Raw genomic sequence first — 23,639 nt, 5'->3', positions numbered from 1 at the left:
CTGGGGATAATAACAAGAAGTAAATAGCTACAGTAATTGGTAAGAATGTGTAGAATGCGAGAGTGTTTATTTCAGCAGGGTTATCTGACCACAGGCCTTGTCAAATGGGGTTATAGGGAAAAGAGAGAAGCAATAAAGAAGACTTAGACAAACCTGACAGGCAAATGTGAAGGAATCAAACAAACCTCAGTAGTCTTGCTAACTAAGTGATGGGCCATTGAGAAGCTGTAGGTGAACCTAGACTTTTAAACTGATGAGAGTGAAAACCTGAGAGTCCCTGGTGTGACTGGGAGGAAGAGGGTGGTGCAACTCTGCAGAGGGGGAACAGACAGAAGAGGTTATAGAAGGGGCCATTTGTCTAAACAGTGGCTGATCAGGAGTCTGTGACTGATCTCTGCCTGATCCCTGCAGCTAGTCTTGTCATCTTTTCTTAACCTTTTTTCTGCATAGTGTCTTTATCCCTTCTGTGTGGTGCCAGCAACTGGAGTGAGAGGGTGCGTGGGTCAGTAGTTGGAAGTACCATAGTTCTAGGCACCATCTCCATAGGTCCCACAGACTTTGTCTAGAGTGCCAGGTACATGGGAACAGATGTGAGTGGATTTAGTGCCAGCAACAGGAGATGGACCAAGGCTGTAGGCACCTGTGGTGCCAGCAGTTGGAGTGAGTGGAGGCCTCACCAGGGTGAATGAGATGCTTGGTCGCTAGAGCAAGACTGGTTCACAGCTTGTATGCCTGATACTGGTTGACAGTGAGGGTGAATGGGGTGTATCTTCCCCACACTGGGTGTATGGGGTTTGCCTGTATAATTTGCTAGCAGACTTCAAGGTGGACTAGCTGGTGGGTAGGAAGCACTGGGTCCAGGCAGAGGTAGCAGATGGGCAGAGGGTCTATGCTGGTATTTAGGGGGATTTGTGAGTGTTATGATTTAAGCATTGTACCAGCTACAAGGAGGGAGAAAAGAAATAACTCTTACAGCTGAAACCAGGACAGTGAGCATGGAGTGCTTATGAAACAAGCATGTGAGTGTATGCATCTGTTTGCTAATGAGCATAGAGCTGGACCAAACGGCAAGTAGGAGAGCCTTCAAAGTGGGCAAGAGGGTGTGGGATCCTTGCAAGTGTGTTGGATGGACAGAGGAGCTGTACTGGTACTTGATGGATCTTAATGTGTGTGTGCTTGTGACTGTAGAGAGTCTGGGTATGTGGGTTTTAGAGAGACACTTGATCCTGACTGGCCAAAGAGGAGGAAAGTGAATTGTCTGTCTGTACTTCTGTTTTATGTGAGTCATGTGTATAGATGATGTTGAAGGCAGCACGTTTTGTCTGTTTCAGTGTCCTGTATGTGCCTCCAGGATGTATGCTCAGCCTTGCTCCTGGCTGAACCTGCAAACGGGATAGCAGGAGTGCTCATAGGCCTGCTGTGGAGATACCTGGGTTTCCAGACAGGGTTCCAGCCTAGGGACAGGAGGAGCCACCAAACCACCAACCTGCTTGGGGTGGTAACTTACGGCATCCCTTCACAAGCACTGAGAGTATGCCAATGAGTTAATTAGAAGAGAATAATTTTGATGGGTTTTGCATTAATGGCTGTTGCTTGAACTGAAAAATCTGACCTGTTTGTTCTGTGTGCACATCCTGCTGTGCTAGATTTGGACTTTGAGAATGAAGTGCATTCACTTCACAAAAAATAAAAAATAAAAAATCTCCAAATAAAAAAAAACAAAACTTGTTAACAAACTGACAGAGATACTGTTGGATGATACTGATTAAAGTCACATTAAAAGTCCGGGTGGTTGGAGGACACAATGCTAAAAACACCAAGGAAGGCTGGGAGGAAGAGCCTGATTCAACATGAAGTTCATGGGTGTAAAACTGAAACGGGCCCATCCAAGAAACATTTTTCTGATTCTCATCTGAAGCAGCAAATGGCGTTAGGACAGCAAAGCTAATAGGAAAATGCACTGTTGGAAATGATGGAATGGGAATCGGCAAGAAGTGACTGGTCTTTGTATTCTTAAAGTTACTGTAGCTACTGTGTGATCGACTGTCAGTTTGAGATGCAGGTAATTTCTGACAAATTATCTCCTACATTACTGCTAAGAATTGTTGTGGCAAGAAAACCCTTGTTTGCTGGTGCTGCTGTGACAACCAAAATACAGATATAAACTGAGGAAAATGAAAGTTCTCGTTGTATATATACTCTTTCCTTTGGGCACATTTGGTTGATTCCAACCATCAGTACAAATGGAGGTCTGCGAAGCTGGTCTAATATATCTGCGATATTGTATATCAAATGTACTGAATTAATTCAAAATGCTTTTGGTTAACTGAGACTGGCTGCTAGAAGTCTAGAAGCAGAAATGGGGGAGCAAAGTTGTGCTGGCCTGCAGAAAGGACAAAAGTTCAGCTGTTCTTGAAAGCTTATGTTTGCTGAACACCATGTCCTGGAGAGGGGGGAAACAACGAAGATCAGAGTGACTGGCACTGAAATACATATGCTTGGTGTTTAAGAGTTTCGATCTGGTTAAAGGAAACTTTTAGTAATGAGTAAGAATCTCTTATAACTGTTGTGAGTGCCTCAGTTACACTTGTTGCAGGGGAAGTTCAAAGTGTGTAAGGAACCACTGCTAAAGGTAGCAGCAGAAGAGGTTTTATTCAAGTATGATGTAAAAGTGAGGCTTAAGATAAGTCCCATGGCAAGGTTAAATTTATTACTGCACAAAGGATATAATACTAATTAAAAAATATCAATACAAGATCTTAATGCCCTGTGATTCAAGATTATACATTATAGCAGTCACTTACCAAAAATCTGCTGTTGGTAAGGGGTCTCTCAACCTCAAGGAGTAACCTTGAGAGGCCTCCCAAGCCAAGGGGAGATCATCACTGTGCACCCAGCTGCTTAGCAGGGGGACTTTGGAAAAGGCTTGCTCAGGTTGTCACATTTATGGAATAAAATGGTTGGCTTGTAGTCAAATTACATGTGATGGGAATGGTAAACATTAGACTGCTTGTACCCACAACTTCAGTTGTTCCTTGACAAATTAGACTTGGAAGAGCAGCCTGTTATTCATGTGTTAATCACATGGTTAGTGTTCTGGTTTCCCAGCTCACATGCATCAAAGCTCATTGTCTCACTGTGTTCCTGTGTGGGTTTTCAAAGAGCAGGTTGGAACTAGAGAAGTTGGTGACCTGGTCATGACCTTGCCATTTACTTCCCTGGGAGCCTGAACCAAACTGTTACTATTATGGTTAGGGAGTTGAGCACTTCTGTCACACTCCACTGTGTGACTACAGTTAATCGACCTTATTGAATCATAGAGCCATAGTATGCTTACTTCTTTCCTCTATGTCATAAATATTCAACGTATTGCAGATCAGTGATAAGGTACACTTATTTGGTGAGTTACTTAGCTTAAACGTTACTATTAATGCTAATTATATACTGTTGTGCAAACAGAATCAGTTTGATTGCATGTGTTTTACGTGTTGCTGTAGGAATGAGGTCTGAGGCCATGAGGTATGTAGTGAAAGGATTAATGAGGTCAATATTCTAATGGAGTGATTGGTTGCTGAAGAAGGTGATATCAGACAGAGGCTAGATGGCCTGCCTCAGCAGGGTTGGAAGAGGGTGAGATAAAATGATTTACAGTTCTGTTCCACCCTTGTGCAAGACCCATAGCCCATGGGGTGCCTGACTGAGACTCTCATTATCCCTCATTTACATTTGGTGGGACATCTTTGAGCACATCTCTAAGCTGGACCTCCCTGCACTTCCATCTCATTTCTATACCTGCAAAGACTATGAATCTTGAATGTGCCTTAGGAGTGCCTACCTTACGCCCATGATAGAAAAGTACTCCTATTACACCACATTGGTGAAGCGAGCCAAATGTGAGTTACATTCTGACCCAGAAGAGTGGAAAGATCGTGGTGAAGCCACTGGATTGGTGTGGGCTGTTGAAGCATTGTTTGACTCTTGTGTGCACTCAACTCTGGTTAAATAAACTCGCCTATCAAGTAGAAACTCCTGCTAATGCTATTTGGGATTCTTTAGCTATACTCAATTCTCAGCCATAAGCCACTTCCAAAATGACCCTTGCAAAGCTGATACACCAACATGGAGTAAGTGGATATCCATATCTCCCAAGAGGACTTTTATATCTGTGTCCTAAATGTGACACATGACCTAGGAAAACAAGTAGCGGTTGTGAAAAAAGTTGCAGAGGAAACCCACAAACTTTGGGAATCAGTGTCCAGTACTTGGTTGGGATGAATGTTCAATATGCTTGGTTTTGCTCTGACAGGATGGCTTCAAGACTTCATAGAATATGCATTAATAGTTGATTCTTATTGTTGTTATTGTTATATCATAAGTTTGACCACAGTCCCATCCACCCGCAGGATGCTGTGCAATAATAGTTGGTGAGGTATTAAGAAGACACTGATTTTTATACCTAATGAGGAGGATGAGAATTTGACACCAAGTGGTAGGGACAGATCAATGAGTTGGTCCTCCTTGCCCTCTGATTTGTAATAATATCTAATAGAAAAGTCTAGGTGTAGGTGTTTTAGTCACATGATCGATCTGTTGCAGAGCTGTTCGGCTACTCCTGTGTTCATTGGGGATGTCTCTCCATTCTCTTTCTATGTGCAGTAAATCAGAAATGGGCAGTTGCCTATTTAGTAGTTGCTGATGATTTCTGAGACTTATGTTCAGGGTGAGAAGCAGGTGAAGGTGTGAAGCAGGCATGTATATTGGATGGGAAACTAACTGAAGGTTAATCATTGCTCATGACTGTGCGAAACATAACAATGTATGTTTTTGATAAAGTGTATTCAATAAAGTATATGTTTATATTTATTATGACTGTCAGAAGAGGTAGTAAAACATAAGCGTGCAGCTGTTCCATGACCTCCACATTTGGCCAGTGCTCTTGGCATGGCCAGCAGTGAGATAATGAGAAACGGCATGACCACTTGTTGTATGGATTTAGTTAGCATGAGTCGGGCTTCTCAGTTAGCATAAGTAGAGCTTCTCTGTAAGTGGAAAAATACTAGGCCAGAGGGGAGGTTAGCCAGGGATAGCGCTGGGGGAAATGAAATTGCAACGTTAGCGATGTTAAGAACAAAAACCAGGATGTAAAACCGCAGTGTAAGAATGTTGAGGTAAGTGCTAAACATAAGTAGCTGTTGTAACTTGTATTAAGCAACTTTGTGTAAAGCCCAATCAGAAGCTTGTTGGCAAGGCATGTTAACCAATCAGCGTATAATCAATGTGTGGATTTGTGTATAAAAGATCATGTCTGATGCTCAATAAACGGCAATTGCTTGATCACATTGTTCGTCTCTGCATTGTCGACGACTCCCGTGTCAACAAGTGGCACCCGAACAGGGAGCCTCAGATCGGTACCTTGCAGGCCAAGGTGGAAGGACCGACGGGAAAAGAGGGGGTGGTGAGCCGGCTGAAAGCAGCGCTGCCCCGGTGCTGGAAGTCAGACGTCTGCAAAACTTTGGGAATCTTGCCCTGATCAGGTGAGCGGCCAGGGAGGAGATGGGGCACTCGCTATCCAAAGAGGAACAGGCGGTGGTGAAGCTCCTCCAACACATTCTCTCTAAGAGAGGTTTGCAATATGATAGTGCCGCCCTTCAGAGGCTGTTAAAATGGTCCCACAATTGTGGCTTTTTGCCCTCGGTACAAGATGCGTTTGGGGTTCCAGAATGGGACCGGATTGGTCAAACGCTATGGGACGAAATCAGTAAAGGGTCCAAAGAGGCTCAGAAGCACTCCACGTTGTGGAGGTTAGTTATAGAGACTCTTAGGGACGTAAAGTCAGAAAGGATTGCAGTTGCATCTGTGCTGATGGCTACAGCCCCAGAGGGTAGGAAGGGAAAAACTGCAGGACAGAATGCCTCTGCAATGGCCTTTGCGCCTCCTGTCGTACCGCAGAGTGTCCCGAAAAGGACTGTGACTGATTTTTCTAAAAAAGGGCGAACGAGCCCAAAAACCTCCAAAACCCGATGAGAACCAGCAGAATGCCAAATATATGTGGAAAGTTGCCGGTGCAGGAAACAAGGACAACCCAGAGTCTGAATTGGAACCAGATCCGGAATCACCTGAGGCAGAGCCAGACCTGTATCCTCCTCTTCCCGACTCCAGTGACGGTTCAGAGGATGAATCCATTTGTTCACTCCATCGACAGGTGTCTGCGGGTCTGGGAGATGCCCAGTTGCAGCAGCTTTTGAAAAAACTCAAAGCTCTTGAGACACAAGAGACTGCTGCACCAATTGCGCCACCTTTTTCTTTTCCTCCTCTACACCAGGAAGCGGGTTTGGAGAAGGGGGGTGATGGGAGCATGGGGGGTGTTAATCCAGCCTGAAAGTGGTGAGGGATGATTGATGAACGCGGTGGTAACTGGGGAGTTTTCTGAAGGTGCTTCTCTTTTCCCTGTTTTTGATAACGTACGGGGGGAAAGGAGTGGGAAGCGTTTGATTTAAAAATAGTAAAGGAGGCCTGTCAAGCAGTCACAACCTATGGGTTAAAGGCGCTGTATACTCAATTGATTATTGCTCATATTTTTTCTGCATATATCTTAACCCCGTATGATATCAAAATGATTGTTCAAACATTGCTTCCCCCTAAACTTGCAACTTTTGTTTTTGAATAAATGGGAGTTGACTTGTATGGAAGAAGCAAATCAGCCCCGCCAACAAGGAGACCCACTGTTTGGGGCACCAGTAGATGCGTATTTGGGTTGAGGCCAATTTACCGATCCACAAAATCAAGTGAAGCTTCCTGCTCCTGTCTTGACCCGCTCCCAAGAATTGGGTCTGAGAGCCTGGCTTTCGCTTCCAAATGACAAGGCAACAAGACCAACTTTTTTGATCTCTAAAACAGGGACTTGGAGAATCTTAGCCACAGTATATTGATCGGTTATTTGGAGTGTTGCAAGGCAATCCGGATGTGAGTGATGATATGAAGTCAAAATTACAGGATATGCTTGCATTTGATGGGACTAATGATCAAGTGAAACAACTTTTGAATATATTGCCTAGAGGTACTTCGGTAGCTCAGATGCTGGAAGCTGTTGAGCGAACGGGTCATAAACAAAAGGCAGCCTATATGGTGGAGGCTGTAGGGGCTGCAGTTTGTCCGATTGTACAAGGAAAAGGAAAGAGAGAACGAAAATGCTGTAACTGGGAAATCAGGGCATCTTCGTTTTCAATGTAAGGCACAAAATAGGAATCAATCTGGAAACAGTCTAGATCAACAGCCAGTTAATCAATGTAGTACTAAATGGTGTATGCACTGTAATAAACCAACTCGCAACACACAGGAATGTAAAAGGACAGGAAACGGCAAGACGAGCGCTTACCCTCGCGCTCCGACACAAATGAAGGGTGCCTGGACTGCATTGCCCCAGCAACCATCAGCAGTGCAGGAATGGATGTGGCAACCACAGTAACTGTTGAGTGACTCTCAAGTGCATTTGATAGTCACAATTATGGGGACCGCTGAGGCATGGACTTAGTGCCTTATTGATTGGGCGATCCTCTGTCTCCCGTCTGGGTATCTTTGTAGTCCCAGGATTAATTGATGCGGATTTCCAAGGTAATACTAAGATAATGGTTTATACACTAACACCACCAATTTCAATACCATCAGGGGAAAAAATAGCTCAGCTAATTTCATTTGAAGCAAAGATACCTAGGAGGGGGACACAGGGCAGAGGCCATGGAAACTTTGGATCAACAGAGCAACCAAATGTTTTATTTGTTACGAATATTACCAAAGGGAAACCAACTAAGGTTGTAATATTATCACATAAAAATGGGCAGACTATTAAGATCATGGCGATTTTAGATACCGGAGCGGATGTTACCGTTGTTCCAATGCATCTTTGGCCTCCCTCTTGGCCACTGGTACAGGCTTCTACTGGAGTCATGGGAGTGGGAGGCTGTCAACAGACTTTTATTAGTTAAGAGGTAGTCAATTGTTCTTTTGCAGATGGAGCCCTTGCCACTGTCAAACCTTATGTGCTGCACCTTCCTGTAGCACTGATAGGAAGAGATGTCTTGAGTCAGCTCCATACAAAATTGATTACTTCATCTTTTTAGGGGCAGTCACTGAAGAGCAGCCACCTGTACTGAGATTAACTTGGCTGACAGAAAAAACAGTTTGGGTAGATCAGTGGCTGCTTAAACTAGAAAGGCTGCAAAAAAAAAAAAATAGAAGAATTAGTACAGGAACAGCTTCAGGCAGGACATGTTGTGCCGTCTACAAGCCCATGGAACAGTCCAATTTTCACTATCCCAAAGAAGTCAGGAAAATGGAGACTATTACACGACCTCCGAGCCATAAATGCTGTCATGCAGGAAATGGGAGCATTGCAGCCAGGGCTGCCATCACCTGCGATGCTCCCTGAGAATTGGGAATTATTAATTATTGACTTGAAGGATTGTTTTTTCACAATCTGTCTGCACCCAGAGGATTGTGAAAAATTTGCATTACAGTGCCCAGCGTGAACAAGCAAGCTCCTGCAAAACGGTATCACTGGACAGTGTTACCCCAAGGGATGAAAAATTCCCCCACCATTTGTCAGGTATATGTTGCATGGGCATTGGAGCTGGTGAGATGAAAATATTGCGAGTTGATCATTTATCATTATACGGATGATATCTTAATAGCAGGAAAGAGTATTCCTGGTGACTTATTGGATGACCTGTGAGCCACCTTACCTGTCAAGGGGTTATGTATTGCCCCAGAAAAGATCCAATAAGTTGCCCCATGGAACTATTTGGGTTGGGTCATTTCTGGCAGCAGTATTCGACCCCAAAAGGTAACAATCTCTTCCAAGATCAAAACGCTCACTGATGTGCAGAAACTCATGGGAGATATTCAGTGGATTCGACATGTTTGTGGTATCACAAATGATGATCTTGCACCATTGATGCCTCTATTAGGCCAAGAACATAAGGCAGAAGCCAAGCGCCAGCTAACCAGTGAGCAAAGTCAGGCATTGGATCGTATATCCCAAAAAGTTGCTGCTGGTTATGCCTCCAGGCATTTAGCAGACCAACCAGTGACTTTGATGGTCATAAATTCTGGAGGGGATAGACAGCACCCTTTGGCTTTAGTAGTTCAATTTCAAGCTGAATCATTGCGAATCCTTGAGTGGATCTTTTTGTCATATCAGCCTCACAAGGCAGTAATTACCAGACCAGAGTTATTTGCTCAATTAATTATGAAAGGGAGAAATAGAGTAATCGATATCTTGGGTCATGACCCCTGTGAGATATTTCTACCTGTTGTTTCTAGTTATTTGTAGTGGCTTGAACATTTTTCGACGGAATATCAAATTGCTATGATAGATTTTGCAGGAAAGGTGACCAATGTCTTCCCTGAAGCAAAAATCTTGCTGCTATTATCAGGTCAGCAATGGGAGGAATGTCCTAAAAGGTCTGAGTGACCCATACAAGGTTACACTGTTTTTACAGATGCAGGCAAGAACTCTAAAACTGCTGTTGCAACCTGGCACACTAACAATGGTTGGAAAAAACAATTCATTGAAGGGGAACCTGGCGATTCCCTTCAGACTTTAGAACTGAAGGCTGTGGCTTGGGTCTTTTTAAGGTAGCAAACAGAACCTCTTAATGTTGTATCAGATTCTCTTTATGTCGTGGGAGTTGTTCAACACCTTGAACGGTCAATGATTAAGACATTGAACAATTCTATTTTACAAAAAAACCTTGTTACAATTGTTACAGGTCATTAATCAACGAACCGAGCCGTATTTTATAACACACATCCGTAGTCATCAAAGTTGCGGCAGTCTTAGCACAGGAAATAACCATGCAGACAAACTTGTCACTGCTCCTGTATGGACAGGTCCCACACCTAATTTATTTGAGCAAGCACGTTTTTCCCATGATTTTTTCCATCAATCTGCAAAAATGCTTGTTTGACAATTTGGCATTTCTGTAACAGCTGCACAGGGCATAGTCCAGTCTTGTCCAGCTTGTCAGCGTAGTGGCCTCGGTGTAGGCCTGGGGTTAAATCCTCGAGGCCTTATGGCCCTTCAGTTATGGCAAATGGATGTTACACATGTCCCTGAATTTGGTAGACTCAAATATGTCCATGTCTCTATTGATACCCTTTCGCTAGCGCTTTGGGCTACCGTACAAACTGGTGAAACGGCTTGTCACGTCATTCGACACATGCACTCTGCCGTTGCAGCCTTAGGGGTCCCTCTTCAAATTAAAACGGATAACGGGCCTGCATATATCTCCCATAAGTTTCAGACTTTTTGTAATCAATGGGGTATTCATCAAGTCACAGGAATCCCTCACTCTCCAACTGGTCAAGCTATCGTGGAGCATGCTCATGCAACTCTTAAGGAGCTTTTGCAAAAACAAAAAGGGGGAGCACCCCTCCCACCAGCTGAACGAGTTGCAAAAGCTGTCTATGTCTTACATTTTTTGCAGTTGACAGGAGATAGGACAGAGTCCCCTATCATGATACATAGCAATGCCTTAGCAGCAGGATGTGTTAAGGTGAATGGTGCTTGGGTGGTTTATAGAGATCTGCGAACAGGGGAATGGAAGGACCCAGTTGAGGTCATAATGACTGGAAGGCGCTATGTTTGTGTTTCCACAGATTCCGGACCACTATGGCTACCCAGCCGATGGGTCAAGCCAGATCAGCGAGGCTGCTCATTTTAATTGCCTGGATGAGTGCTGTCGCAAAAGGTCTGGAAGACCCACTCTTAAGCATGGCATTGCCTCGAGACAAGATATGGATAACATGGGCGAACAGAACCAACACTTCTAGTTTTTGTGTGTCTTTAACAGCCATGTCTGACCCATTTCGCACTTGTTTAATGGTATACCCTCTTCAGAGCCAGAAAGATTTGTGGGATATATAAGTAACATTTCGTTAGCTAACTGAACCGTATTGCAACAGGAAGCAGACAAGGCTAGTGTGTCTGATAACTGGTGTAATGGAAATCAGACGGCCTGCCAACAGCTTCAGGCCAACAAACAGGTTTAGTGTGGAGGTTGTATCAATGGTAATATTGCAAACTGGACACTAGCTTGGATGTCTGTTTTTTTGATTCAGCATTTGAATAAAGCTTTACCGTGGGATCCACAGGAAGTGCAGCTGGCAGGATCCATAAACGGAACTAAAGATGGCTTGTGCTTTGGCTGTAGCTCTAATATAATTGATGCCCCAGCTAAAGCAAGGTGTGTAAGTTCTCGTATTGGCATGCAGTGTCATCTACTTGATGTGTGGACAGATGTGTCTGGATCAGGTATTTATAGGATACGGGATGCTTCTGAGGCCCAAGCATGGTGTGGGGGAGCTGTAGGTCTAGAAAAGTTTGGCCGGTATGAACTTTTTCCAAACATGTTGTTAGCTTTGCCTAAGGGAGTTTTTTTTTTGATTTGTGGTAATCGCGCCTGGCAAGGTATCCCAAAACATCCCCTTGGTGTGGACCATGTTATCTGGGACGTCTTAGTCTTGTAGCTCCATCAGTATCTCTGTTAAACAAAACTACTTTGGTTCGATCTCGTAGATTTCTTACTAAGCTGGAGAGCACCTGTAAGGACTCTGTAATGCTTTTGGGTAAAGTCAAAAATGCCTTAACAAGTATTTTTTGTCCTGGGTGTGCAGCAACTATTGCTAATGCTAATTTGCAAAAGCTTACTTGTTGGGTTGTGAAACAAGCTAGCCTTACGTCTGCAGTTTTAACAGACCTCATGAAAGATATAGATAGTAGTCACAAGGCTATTTTGCAGAATCGCTGGGCTATTGATTTTTTTATTATTAGCTTATGGGTATGGCTGTAATGATTTTGAAGGCATGTGTTGTTTTAATCTAAACAATCATTCACAATCTATTCAGAAGCGGTTGCAGCAAATGCAGGAACATGTAAATACGATTAAAGTGGAACAAGGTTTAGACGATTGCCTAGCTCAGTTGGGGTTTAGCGGCTGGCTGCGACCTTTACTGTATAGCCTAGCACAATTGTTAATCACGTTGTTGGTGTTACTGATTATTGGTTGTGGAATTTCTGCATGTGGGAAGGCTTTGTGTATGAGGTTCATTCCGAAGGCTTAGCTCGTTCAACAATCACACATGGAATTGGGACTCGGCACTGAATATGAAGAGATCACTGCGTTATATGAAGATATTGACTAACGCGCCCGCCTCAGAAACAAAAAGGGGGAATTGTTGTATGGATTTAGTTAGCATGAGTCGGGCTTCTCAGCATAAGTAGAGCTTCTCTGTAAGTGGAAAAATACTAGGCCAGAGGGGAGGTTAGCCATGGATAGCAGTGGGGGAAATGAAATTGCAACGTTAGCGATGTTAAGAACAAAAACCAGGATGTAAAACCGCAGTGTAAGAATGTTGAGGTAAGTGCTAAACATAAGTAGCTGTTGTAACTTGTATTAAGCAACTTTGCGTAAAGCCCAATCAGAAGCTTGTTGGCAAGGCATGTTAACCAATCAGCGTATAATCAATGTGTGGATTTGTGTATAAAAGATCATGTTTGATGCTCAATAAACGGCAATTGCTTGATCACATTGATCGTCTCTGCATTGTCCACGACTCCCGCGTCAACAACCACACAAGTAAGCAAGTACAGCTCTGGCATAAAGCTGGCTTTGTTTCTAAGAATATAAAAGCAGGATCCTCTTGTAGCCAAATGTGAAGCCTCACCTATGGGTTGGCGCACCATGTAGGAATTTTCCCAGTTACCTGAGACTCCTGGCATTGGCTGCAATGAGGCTTCCCAGCTGAAGTGTGGGCCTGGATGATGAGGATTAGGTGGTAATTGGTGATGTATTTCTTTCAATTGTTGTTCTTTCTATGTAGTAATGATTTGACACATTGCTAATTTTCCTCTGTACTATATGTGTGTATGTATATATATATATGATTCACTTTATTGTGCTTGTTTAATAAAATGCTCATGTTATACAGCTAGTGTGGGATCATTTTTTGAGTACCCTGCCTGTTTGCAAAACAGTATGTGTGAAGAATAGTCTTTTCTTTGTCTTTTGGAGTCTTGTACTGATACTGAACTTCTTAGATGTTCTTCCTAAGACAAGCACTTTCTGTCAAATGCCACTTTTAAAAGTAGCGTATTTTGTTGTATTAAAGCTATGAAAAATTTTAAGGTTCTGATCACAGATGCAAACTTAGTTTTCTTAATCCAGCTAGTAATGGTGATGAACTAAGGTTGTACTCATTGTTACAGTCTTTGGCAGTGAGAAGAATTAGGTTTTGTTCTTTGCTAAGTTGTGTGTTATATGTAATTTCTCCTGTATTTAGCAAAGACTTTACAGTTACTACTAGTTGGCATCTTAATCTTGTTTACATACCTCAGTCATGTTTCTGGAACATATAAATGTTTTAAATTTCTTCAGCAGTTGCCAATTCAAGAGCATGATTATTTTATCCCCTGATTATTTTTCAGGAAATACCCAGTGTAACATTAGCAGTATGAAATTTTTAGCTTGGATGCAAAAACCTGTTTTGTCATCAAGGATTCCGGTCTGCATCGCTGTTTTAAGTATTGCCTTAATACTGTTGTTGATGTTTTTTTTTAATTTCATCTGTGATTTCACTTTCCTGTTTTCTTTTGTTGTTGGTGTCCTTTGAGAGCAGAGATAGCAGAGAGTGAGGGAAGTTTGAACTATCGTTGAATTTTGATATCACCTTGAAAATTATAACTTTGTAGGTCTTATAGGCTGGATCTGAGTGATATTTCTAAGTTTGAAATAGGAATCTTAAAAGAGCCCTGAAAGACAGTTAGGAGCTTTGGGTCTAACACCCTGCACAAAGCAAGGTTTTTGGTCTGTCCTTAGTGGGTTTGACCATACTGAGAGGAACTTGCCAAGATGCAAATAGTATTCATGCTCGTAGTTTTCTCATGTTTTTTTTGTGCTTTTCCATTTCTGAAGACTGAAATAGTGCTTGGATTTGAAGACATTGTCTCTAGCAACTTTCCAGAGGTCATTCAGAAATAACATGCTCAACAAGCTGTTGGGCTTGTTGGTAATCAATATAAATTCTGGAGTGTAACACATGAAGAGTTAGAGGTTTGTGATTTTGTCACCTTCGGGAGGTGTAATTACTGCAGTAGCGGAGGTGTTGATGTCATCTCTGTGCTTCATGCCTTTTTTTGATGGCTTAATAAGTTCATGTTACCAAACAGAATCATGGGTGGTTTGCTTGAAGCTACCTGTGCTGTTAACTAAAGTCAGAGTTGTGTTTCTCAAAAATTAGTAACTGCCCACAGTGTCAGGGAAGAACAAATGGCATGTGAAATAAAAATAAGGGGGCCACATAATGGGAGATCTTTACCCAGATTAATTTTCTCCTTTTGTTGAATTGGAAGCCATAACGGGACTCTTCATCAGGGACTGTAGCGATAGGACAAGGAGTAACGGGGAAAGTTCAGGTTAGTTGTAAGGAAGAAGCTCTTCACTGTGAAGGTGGTGAGGCACCATAACAGGTTGCCCAAAGACGTGGTAAATGCTTCATCCCTGGCAGTGTTCAAGGCCTGGTTGGACAGAGCCTTGAGTGACATGATCTAGTGTGAGGCATCCCTGCCCATGGCAGGGGGTTGGAACTAGATGATCTTAAGGTCCTTTCCAAGCCAAACCATTCTATGATTCTATTTGAAGGTACAATTGAAGTTGGTTTTCTTGTCTGAAAACTGACCTGTATTATATTCTGTAGGTGATTCTTATGCTCAGCCCTTCAGCATGTGCCAATGGTCTTCTAACACTATAAGTTCAACACTTCTGTTTGTAATGCATTCTGAATCATTGGCAAGTGAAATAAGTTTTGATCAAAAGGTTAAGGCTTGATTATTTATTACTCTTTCTATATTTTTTTTTATTAGCATTTCGGTTTTTGGCTGGAAGAAATCAAGAAAAGATGGACTGGAATATAAGGCTGCTCCAGAATGCTGATGCAAAGAACCACCTGCGAAGTGAAGAAACATGTTACAATCAGTTGCTTTCTAATACACATGCTTTTCCTCAGACAAATGCCTATTCTTCTAACAATGCGTGCACTTATGCTGGAAATAACCAAGTAGTGTATCAGCCAACTAGCAATGCTGCCTTCCTTCTTGTAAATGCTGAACGATTCAAAACTTCAGATCGGGTCTTACCAGGAGCATCTGTCTCAGTTGATCGACGTCCACTGTGCTGCGTACCAGTAACTCAGAAACCTCCCAGTCCAACATCACGTATGTGGGCGGAGATGACTCAGACTTCTTTGCCAAAGTCTGATGCCTACTTTTATTCCCGCAGTGATTTACCTCCCATGTCTTCTGAAAGCAATGCTGGAAATAATGTGAGGAATGTACATTGGGAATTTCAGTACGCCAGCACAAGCAGCTATGCTGTGCAGCCACAAATACAACCACATAATTCTATGAGAACTCCAATGTTATATCAAAGTCACATTAATTCCCAGAATAATTCTATGTCTCTTGGTACATCTGGGCAACATGTCCAAAACAAAATATATCATCCCAACACTCAGTTTAAAGTTTTAAACTCCCTGAATGAGAATACTGAACCAAATGTACAGCTGCTACACTGTCGACCAAGTCAGATGGGATCAGAAGCTCCTAGTGGATGTTCTGCACTACCTTTGTTGCCTGCCAATTGTGATTCAAGTGCTGCAGCACAATCTTCAATGGGTGTACCACAGGCAGGTCAAAATGTGCCTAATGGATACAGCCGTAGCCAACTGCAGCGCCCATCAGATCCAAAAAATGCTTCTGGTTTTAACAGTGGTCAGCAACACTGTCAGAAACAGCAATCTGGAGATGTCAGTCAGTCAGTTAGGAATATGTGTAATTCAAGTGGAAACATGACAGCAAGTCAGCCTTTTAATGAAATGTCTGTGCCATCCCGTGGCGTTGCCAAAGAACTGTGTAATGTGCAAGAAATGGAAACTTTTTGTTCAATGGCTGCTTCAAAGCCACTGAGTGATCCTGCTTCAGCTCAAGAAGGCCAGGCTAGTAGTTTAATGAATGGGCCTGTTAATTCTCAGTTGTTTTCAGCAGCAGCACAAGGAAGAACAACTGCAAAGGACAGACTAGATCAGGAAGCTCAAAAACTTCTCACTATTAAAAAAAAATATGTCCTGCTTGAAAGGATACATCGGTATAAAAGAAGACTCTTAGAAGGTTCAGAACGTGACGAAAGTGTTCCCCCGTTTCCTCCTCCAAGTTATTATGCTACTCTTAGTAATTTTCTTCCACAGATGCCCAACCAAGATGTACCACCTTCCCCACCTGAAACAGTGAGGACGGCGTGTCCAATACTTAACTCTTCTCTTGAAGAAATAAACGACAAAAATGCAGCCAGTGCTGACAACAGAGGATTACAGGTGACTCAAAGTAACCCTGAGGTAGAGCAGAGAAGCCTTTCATCAAGCTCCACTTCTGTTCCTTCTCAGAGCAAACTCTCAGCCCAGTTATATAATTCTGAGAGCACTCCCATCTCAAAACAAAGGGACACATATGGCTTGGTCTCTTCTCAAAAACCTGTGACATCTTTGAACAATGCTTCGTGTTCCAGTCAGGTGGATAAATCTGTCAAAACTGCATCAAAGAAAGTGCCAGCTAACTCCAGGAACTCATCACTTCTTCATGTTTTACTGAGCAGCACAGATGTATTGACAGAGGAGACAATTGGTGCTGCTTTTGGTAAAATACTGACTAGTCCCCCGTGTAGTGAAACAACACAGGTAGATTCATCTGTCTCAGATGGAAGCTTACAAAAAGACACTAATGTGAAGGTAGAAAGTTTGCAAGGTGAGCAGGTGTCCAAGGTTCACATGAATAATACAGGAGTGATTCCTGTATCAGAAACAACCAAATCTGGTGAAGCTAAATTGCAGAGTGATGTAGATCAGAAAAAAACACCACTTACTGGAAATGCATCTTTTAAACAGAGCAATGATAGTTGCTCTGTGGAAGAGCTGACTACGTGCCTGGGCTCATTGAGAAAGCATCTGTCAGAATCTGTAAGGGTGCAAAATAGCCAGTCAAGTGAAAGCCCCACAGCAAATCAGATTTCACCTTACAGCCAAAACACAAAAAATAGAGAACAAAATAATGTTCTGGTTAGTACAGATGAAGCAGCTTTGCCTATAACAACAGCTTCTGTAGGACAAAAACCTGATACACTAAGTAGCAATTTGATAAAAGGTTTTGAACCCCAGGTTGCAGTTGTTTCACCTTTAGTACTCTCTGAGCAGAGAGCACAGAGTGAGCAGGCCGACAAATGTCCCACATCTGCAGGTAAAACCTGTCCAGTGATTGACTCAGGAACCACATACAGCTTTCAAGAAAAGGACAAAAATGGCTTAAATTTTTCTAGTAAAATCTTTCAAGTAGATGTAAGAGACCGTAAAGACAAGCAAGCTGTGTTAAAGGCAGGAAATAAATCCATAGTTGTGTTGGAAGAGCAGATGTTTTGTATTTCTAGTGTATGTACTCTTGTTGAAGGTGATACGTTTTATAATCCACAAATAGCAAGTATCTTCAGGTCAGTCCCTGAGACACAAGCATTAAATGGTACCTCATCAGAACAAAATACATCTGATCCAAGGCAAAAGGAACAACAGCTGGACTTGTGTAGGAATGAGCTAAGCAGTAATGCTGTCCAGGCAGAGACCTTGCCACAAAAGATGTTGCAAGATTCATCAAGCTGCATGAGTAGAGCAGTTAAGACTTTGGATGGTATCACAACTAGTCTTTTGGAGAAAGAAAGCAGTGGCAGTCCTCTTAAAACAATTTCTACCTCAAAGAAAAGTAAGTCATTCAATGCATCTTTAAAGCATCCTGAAAATGACTTTGAAATTCTTGCTAGTATAAACCGGGAGTTAGCTAAAAATTCATTGGACTTCTCAATCAATGTAGCTGCTGAAAGGAATGCAATCAGTGTTCCAAGAGACAACATTAAAGAAAATTACATATCCAGTAAAAATAGTACAGTAGAAGAGATGAACCTTTTTCGACCAAAGCCTGTTAAATGCCTAAACAATCAGCTGTCTGAACTAGTGAAAGAGTTTCCATATGGCATTGAAGGTGGTAGTGTGCTGATGAAGGAACCAGTAAAAAATGATTCTGTGGCTGAGCGGATAAAGAATCAGCCTCAAAAAGAGAATCAAATTTGTGACAAGCATTCTCATTTGAAGGACCCAGTAGATGTAATGAAAATTGTAGTGTTGAGCTCTAATCAAAACCAAGAACTATTTCCTGAACACAACCTGAATTCCTCTAGCGATGGCAAGGGAGTGGCGAGTCAACAGTCAGAAAAAGCTTCAGCTGAGAAGAAGAGCCTTGAAGGCAGTATTCTGCCTGGTCAGAGTCTATGTGAGGAGGCAAACAAAACACAAAAAATTTCCAAGCCCAGGGAAAAAAAAAAAGACTGTTCTGTAATGAGTTTGCTGTGTGAAGTACCTAAAATTCCACAATACCCTTGTAAACCTGAAATGTGTGTTTCAGAGAAAAATGATCAACTTTCAAAAGCGGTAAATACTAGCTCTGTAAAGGGACAAGAAAATGACAGCAAATCTGATGCTATAATAAAAGACATCTCTGCAGAGGGAAACCTGCCATTTTCTGAAAATATCCCAAACAGTGTTAGCAAAAATGAAGATATTTGCAGATCCACCTCTGTAATGAACGAAAATGTTAGGCTAAAGGTGGATGATGAATGCAAACCACTTACAACACAACAGGAAAAAATTGGATCGCTTACTTCCTGTGAAAACCAGGAAGTTGATAAATTTAAAAGCAGCAGCTGGAAGGAAGAGCTGCAAATAGACAGAGAAACCCCATTGTTAGGCAATGAATTGAATTCTGATAAAAAAGAACATAAGACAACTTCAGAAGAGTTGTCAGAGAAAACAGCTGATTGTATGGATGGTGATAACACAACAAAGTTATCCGGAAAGAGACTTATCAAAATGGAGTCCCTTTCAAAAGATAAAACTAAAACGCATTTAGCCATGAAATCCAATCAGGATGTTCACAAATTTATAAAGTCAGAAGCTGTTGAAATTAAGCATGATGAAATTAATCAAGGACAAACCATTAAAACCTCTGATGAGAACACAGCTGAAGAACAGAACTGTGGGAAACAAAAGCAGGTACTTGGGCAAGATGTAAGAGTTAACATCAAAGAAAATGCCAAGTTATCAGCAGGAGTAAAACATAAAAAGCAGAATAGCTGTCGTGCTGATGCTATAAAGCTCCCAAATTTTGGCACTGTAGACATAAGCAACGCCAAATATTCTCAACAGGAATCTATGAAAGTTCTTCCTTCACAGGAGCAGTCACACAAACGGAAGAGGAAGCAAAATGTGATTGGGAACAGAAAACCTAAAAAAACAAAGGTGGAAGAAGAAAGACTGAAGCAATCCAAAGCAGAGAAATCTGAGCAGCTTTCATATAATCACATGATAAATACTGACAAAGCTAAAAAATTGAATGGAGAAAATGGCAGGAAACCGAAGAGCTCATTAGCAGATTGTTCTGTGCTTAAACGACAGAGAAAAAGGGCTCGATCTTCTACCATCTCTAAAACCTACTTTTCTACCAAAGAGAGACATCTCGATGGTCAAAACAAAGACAAGTGCTGTGAGAAAATGTTTCCTGATAAAAACGTGCTATACTTAAATAGAAGAAATAACAGATTAAAAATACATCTTCAAAAGGAACCAAAAAAACACTACCTGAACAGAGTTGCATTTAGGCGTACAACACAGGAACGCATATATCTGACAAAATTAGAGACATCGCCTGTCAGACCCACCTGGCATCTGAAGCACAAAGTGTCCCAAAACAGTGGTGTGAAAAGAGGTGCTTCTGTCTCAGAAGTTGAGAAGTCATGCAACCTGGACATACTAGAATTTAAGCTGTATCCAGAGATACTGTTCAGAAATCCAACCACTGATGAAGAAAGATCAGCTGCAAAGAATTCCCTGGAAAGAGAGAAAGCCATTGTGGCAGGTATGATGCTATCTTGTTTATTGATTTGTAAGTAAACTAATTTGCAAGTAAAAAGTATTGCTTCTGTTAAAATTCACCTTACACAAAACTACAGACAGTGAAAACTTGGGGCTCTACAAGCTGAAGGTTGAAATAGCTTACCTAGATTTTTTGACAGACTGTAGCTGTGTGTTAAACAGAAAAAGAACATGAGACTTTTCTTTTAATTCAATGTTTTATTCTTTTTCCCAAAGTTTTGCAGAATAAAGTTAGGGTTGTTCAGAGCACAGCAGTTTCAAGTAACTGCAGGGAGGCTTTCTGACCTACTTGTAGAAAATGGGTTGGCTTGTTTGTAGAAGGCAGATTCCCTCAGCATAGTTACGAAAGGTGAACAGATCTGTACTTGGCATTCACCTGGTTGTTTATAAATCTGGCTAGGTAGGCAGCAGAGGGAGAGTTCTTCTGCAGCACTGAGGAAGAGAGGGCTTGGGCCAGAAATACCCTGTACACAGTCTCCGTAACCTTTGCCATCTTTGCTGTAGGCTACCTTTCTTTCATCCTTCCCTAGCCCAAATCTTTCAACATTTCACATGGTGCATTGTGAAGCATACTTGTGTCAAATGCTGTATTTGTTTTGAAGTAAAACCAAGTCTTAAATGGTATATGCCAGCCTTTGCAGTCGTTCTCACTCCCAAAGGAAACTGCCTTTTGCATTTGCTAGTATATGCGTTAAAACTTGATGCTGAATAGAAACCAAAACTTATGATACAGGAACCTGAAAAATACAGGAACCTGAAAAATATGCTTTAAATTTTCTCTTAAGGTGTCAAGAGTAAAAGAGAAGATTGGTTAAAATGTGATCCAGTGAAGCAAATAAAGCTGGAAGAGATTTGTACAGGTGAAACGACTTCTGATTATCTATTTTGAAATATGAGTTAAATAAATTCTCATTGCTTGGTTTTAAATGTTTCTTTACGGTAGCAAATCTTAATAAAGTATTTTGGCTTTATTTACTGTTCTTTACTACCTCTGCTGCTGAAATGGCTACTGTCGAATAGACATAGTTTAAGATTTGTGGAGATTTCTATTGCCATGAGAATATGTTATTGGAGATGGAATTTTCCTGCATGCACATGCCCAGTTGAATTTGGGGTAGCACTGGTGACAAGGTTCAAGTACAGTTTTAAACTGTAGGTAAAGACCAAGGTAGCTTTTCCCCCCATTAAGATGTAGGAAGTGACATAACAAAATGTAGTGTGACACTGTAAAAACAGAAGATGATTGTTTTTTAACCTTATTTGGCTTTCACAGCGAGTTGACTCTCTGCACATACATCCGTGCTCACAAATGCCAGGACCTGTGTGTCCCAGTAGTCTGAATGACTACACAGAGGAAAAGTGGTGCCATTACTTTATCTCTTTGTTTCTCTTGATTGGCCAGTTAGTTTCTTGGATTGTCTTTTGTACCCTTTAGAAGTCAATAGTTAAACAATGGCATTTTTCATCTTTGGATCTTGGTTGTTCCATCATTTCAAAGTTGTGGCTGAGGTTGCTCCCTGCTGTCTTTGTTCTTTGTTCTCTTGGTTTTTGTTTCGTTTTTTGGTTTAGGTATCTTTCCATCTTTAGTCTTGTTTTCCTCATGGTCTAACAGAAAGTGAAATGATGCACTCAGCATGCTGTAAACTTGTTGCCATCCTCTTCTTATCAGCATGCAAGTCCTCTGCTGACTGGTTATCTTTCTTGTGATCTTGACGCATTTTGCAGCCTTTGTGTCTTTATTGCTGTTGTTTGTGTCCTTGGCTATTGGTGTCTGCCATTCTTTTATTCTTTTGTTTCTTCTCTTACTTTCACAAATGCACATTTTCATTCACACCTTTCTTAATGTTCTTTAGAAATGTCTTTTATGAAGACACTCAAATGGTGATTTGGTGCTTAAAGATATATTAGAGATTGATTTAAATCTGAGGTGAATGGTGCTTTAAGAAGGAAGTTTGTGACATCCTTTTTGACAGTCAGTGACCATAAGTACCACATGTACTTGAGACTCTCAGATTTTTGTTTTAACTTGCTTTTCTATCTTGTCTTTCAGCTGAGGGCAGTATTCCACTTGATACAGCTATGCAGATCCTGGATGGAGATGGCGAGGCTCTCCGCAGCCCAATCAAAGACTCAAAAGAGATGTTTCAGACCTACAAGAAGATGTATCTGGAAAAAAAGATGCAGAAGCCTTGATAGCACTCATGTAACATAACAGTCTATCACTAGGGAATAAAAAAGGCAAGACTAAAATGCTTTTTTTCTGTTTACTTTATATTTCTGAATAATTGTGGGGGAAAAAAAAAAGAGGTGTTGGAAATTCCCCCCTTATTTGCCTCATATTTGTGAACGAATGAGATCTTATTCTGTATTTATTGCACAGATATGTTTTAGTGCTGAAAATGCCATCGTTAGATGTCTTGTTTCTTCTTGGCATGTTTGATTATTATTTTTTTTTACGATACGGAATTCAGTCGAATCTTGACCAAAAATCCTCAAACGCATTTACATTACCATAGTCTGGGTTTGTTTGTGATTCTGGAAACCTTTTGTTTGTGGTCTGTTCCTTTGCTGGTAGTGGGAAAATATTCCTACAGGAAAGGGATTGCAGTGGATTCCCAAGCATTACACCTCTATTTCCTACAAATATGATTGTTGTTCTTCTAACAAGGCTTTCTGTTTTTGAGACTTTTGTTTTGTTTAACTGGGCTTAATAGTTTGAACTATTAAACAAATGTAAATCCCTCATATCAAATATACATACTGGGGATACAGTGAGGTATATATGCTGCTACCCAGTTTCCTTACACTTCTTTTTGTGGAACTTGTGTGAAGTGAACTTCACCTGAACACATGCTGTAAATTCATAGCTGACTTCTCTTGTTTTTCTCTCTCTCTGCTTTCTTTACACTTGAAAGAAAAGTGAATTGTTAAAGTGCAGGGAGTTTGAATTCACTCTTGTCCGGACTATGTTGCTCAGTTTAACCAGACTGTAAATAATTTCTTTGCTTCTAAAGTGTTAGATAACCTTTGAGTACAGATAATTTTTGACTAAAGATAACATTTGACTACATGTTAACTGTGACATAACAGTTATATTTGTTGCTGGGTATCTTTTGTTAAGTGCCTTGTCACTATTGTTCGGAATTTTTAGTTGAATCATATTTTTTCAGAAATTTGCTACTTGATTCTATCTGTTAAAACCTTTATACTGAAAGTGAAAACTCTGTAGATACTTAGTTGAATGATTTTTATACTTGAAATAAACTTTTGAAGGCTATGGGCTGTGCCTTGTCTCTTTTTTAGTTTAAATGTATGAAGCTGTATTTATTGCAGTTAGTTTTACGGGCATTGAAGATATTCCTGTAGATGAAAAGCAGCTTTCTTCTTAAAAGGTTTCATAGTTGCAAGTGAGAACTGGACTTGACTCTGGGCTTTTTCTAATGTTCTTCTAACAGTCCTAACAGCACGTACTTATACTTTGGAGAACTCATCAGGAATGTTGTTCCCTTCAGCATCTTCTTTTTTATTACCTGGTGGAACGTAACATTGTAATTCCCTAGCTCTGC

At 41.3% G+C, this 23,639-nt stretch overlaps 1 protein-coding gene across 4 annotated transcripts in view; it reads left to right on the top strand.

Annotated features, from left to right (window-relative positions):
* RESF1 (retroelement silencing factor 1) overlaps positions 1-23,350 on the top strand; it is a 36,092-nt gene extending 12,742 nt beyond the window's left edge. For 2 of the 4 annotated variants that reach the window (XM_062616507.1, XM_062616506.1), the window contains exons 2-4: positions 14,918-20,056; positions 20,859-20,933; positions 22,124-23,350. In XM_062616507.1, the coding sequence (XP_062472491.1) occupies positions 14,953-20,056; positions 20,859-20,933; positions 22,124-22,266 (5,322 nt within the window). In that variant the 5' untranslated portion in view covers positions 14,918-14,952 and the 3' untranslated portion in view covers positions 22,267-23,350. The remainder of the gene's footprint in view (positions 1-14,917; positions 20,057-20,858; positions 20,934-22,123) is intronic. The other 2 variants (XM_062616509.1, XM_062616508.1) reach the window with 2 other exon arrangements.
* The last annotated feature ends 289 nt before the right edge of the window (positions 23,351-23,639 follow it).

This window comes from Pezoporus occidentalis, unplaced genomic scaffold (genome assembly GCF_034315485.1).
Source record: "Pezoporus occidentalis ecotype Australia unplaced genomic scaffold, CSIRO_AGI_Poc_V1 ctg19, whole genome shotgun sequence".
In the NCBI taxonomy this organism is placed as follows: domain Eukaryota; kingdom Metazoa; phylum Chordata; class Aves; order Psittaciformes; family Psittacidae; genus Pezoporus; species Pezoporus occidentalis.
This window is presented reverse-complemented; position numbering and strand designations above follow the sequence as displayed.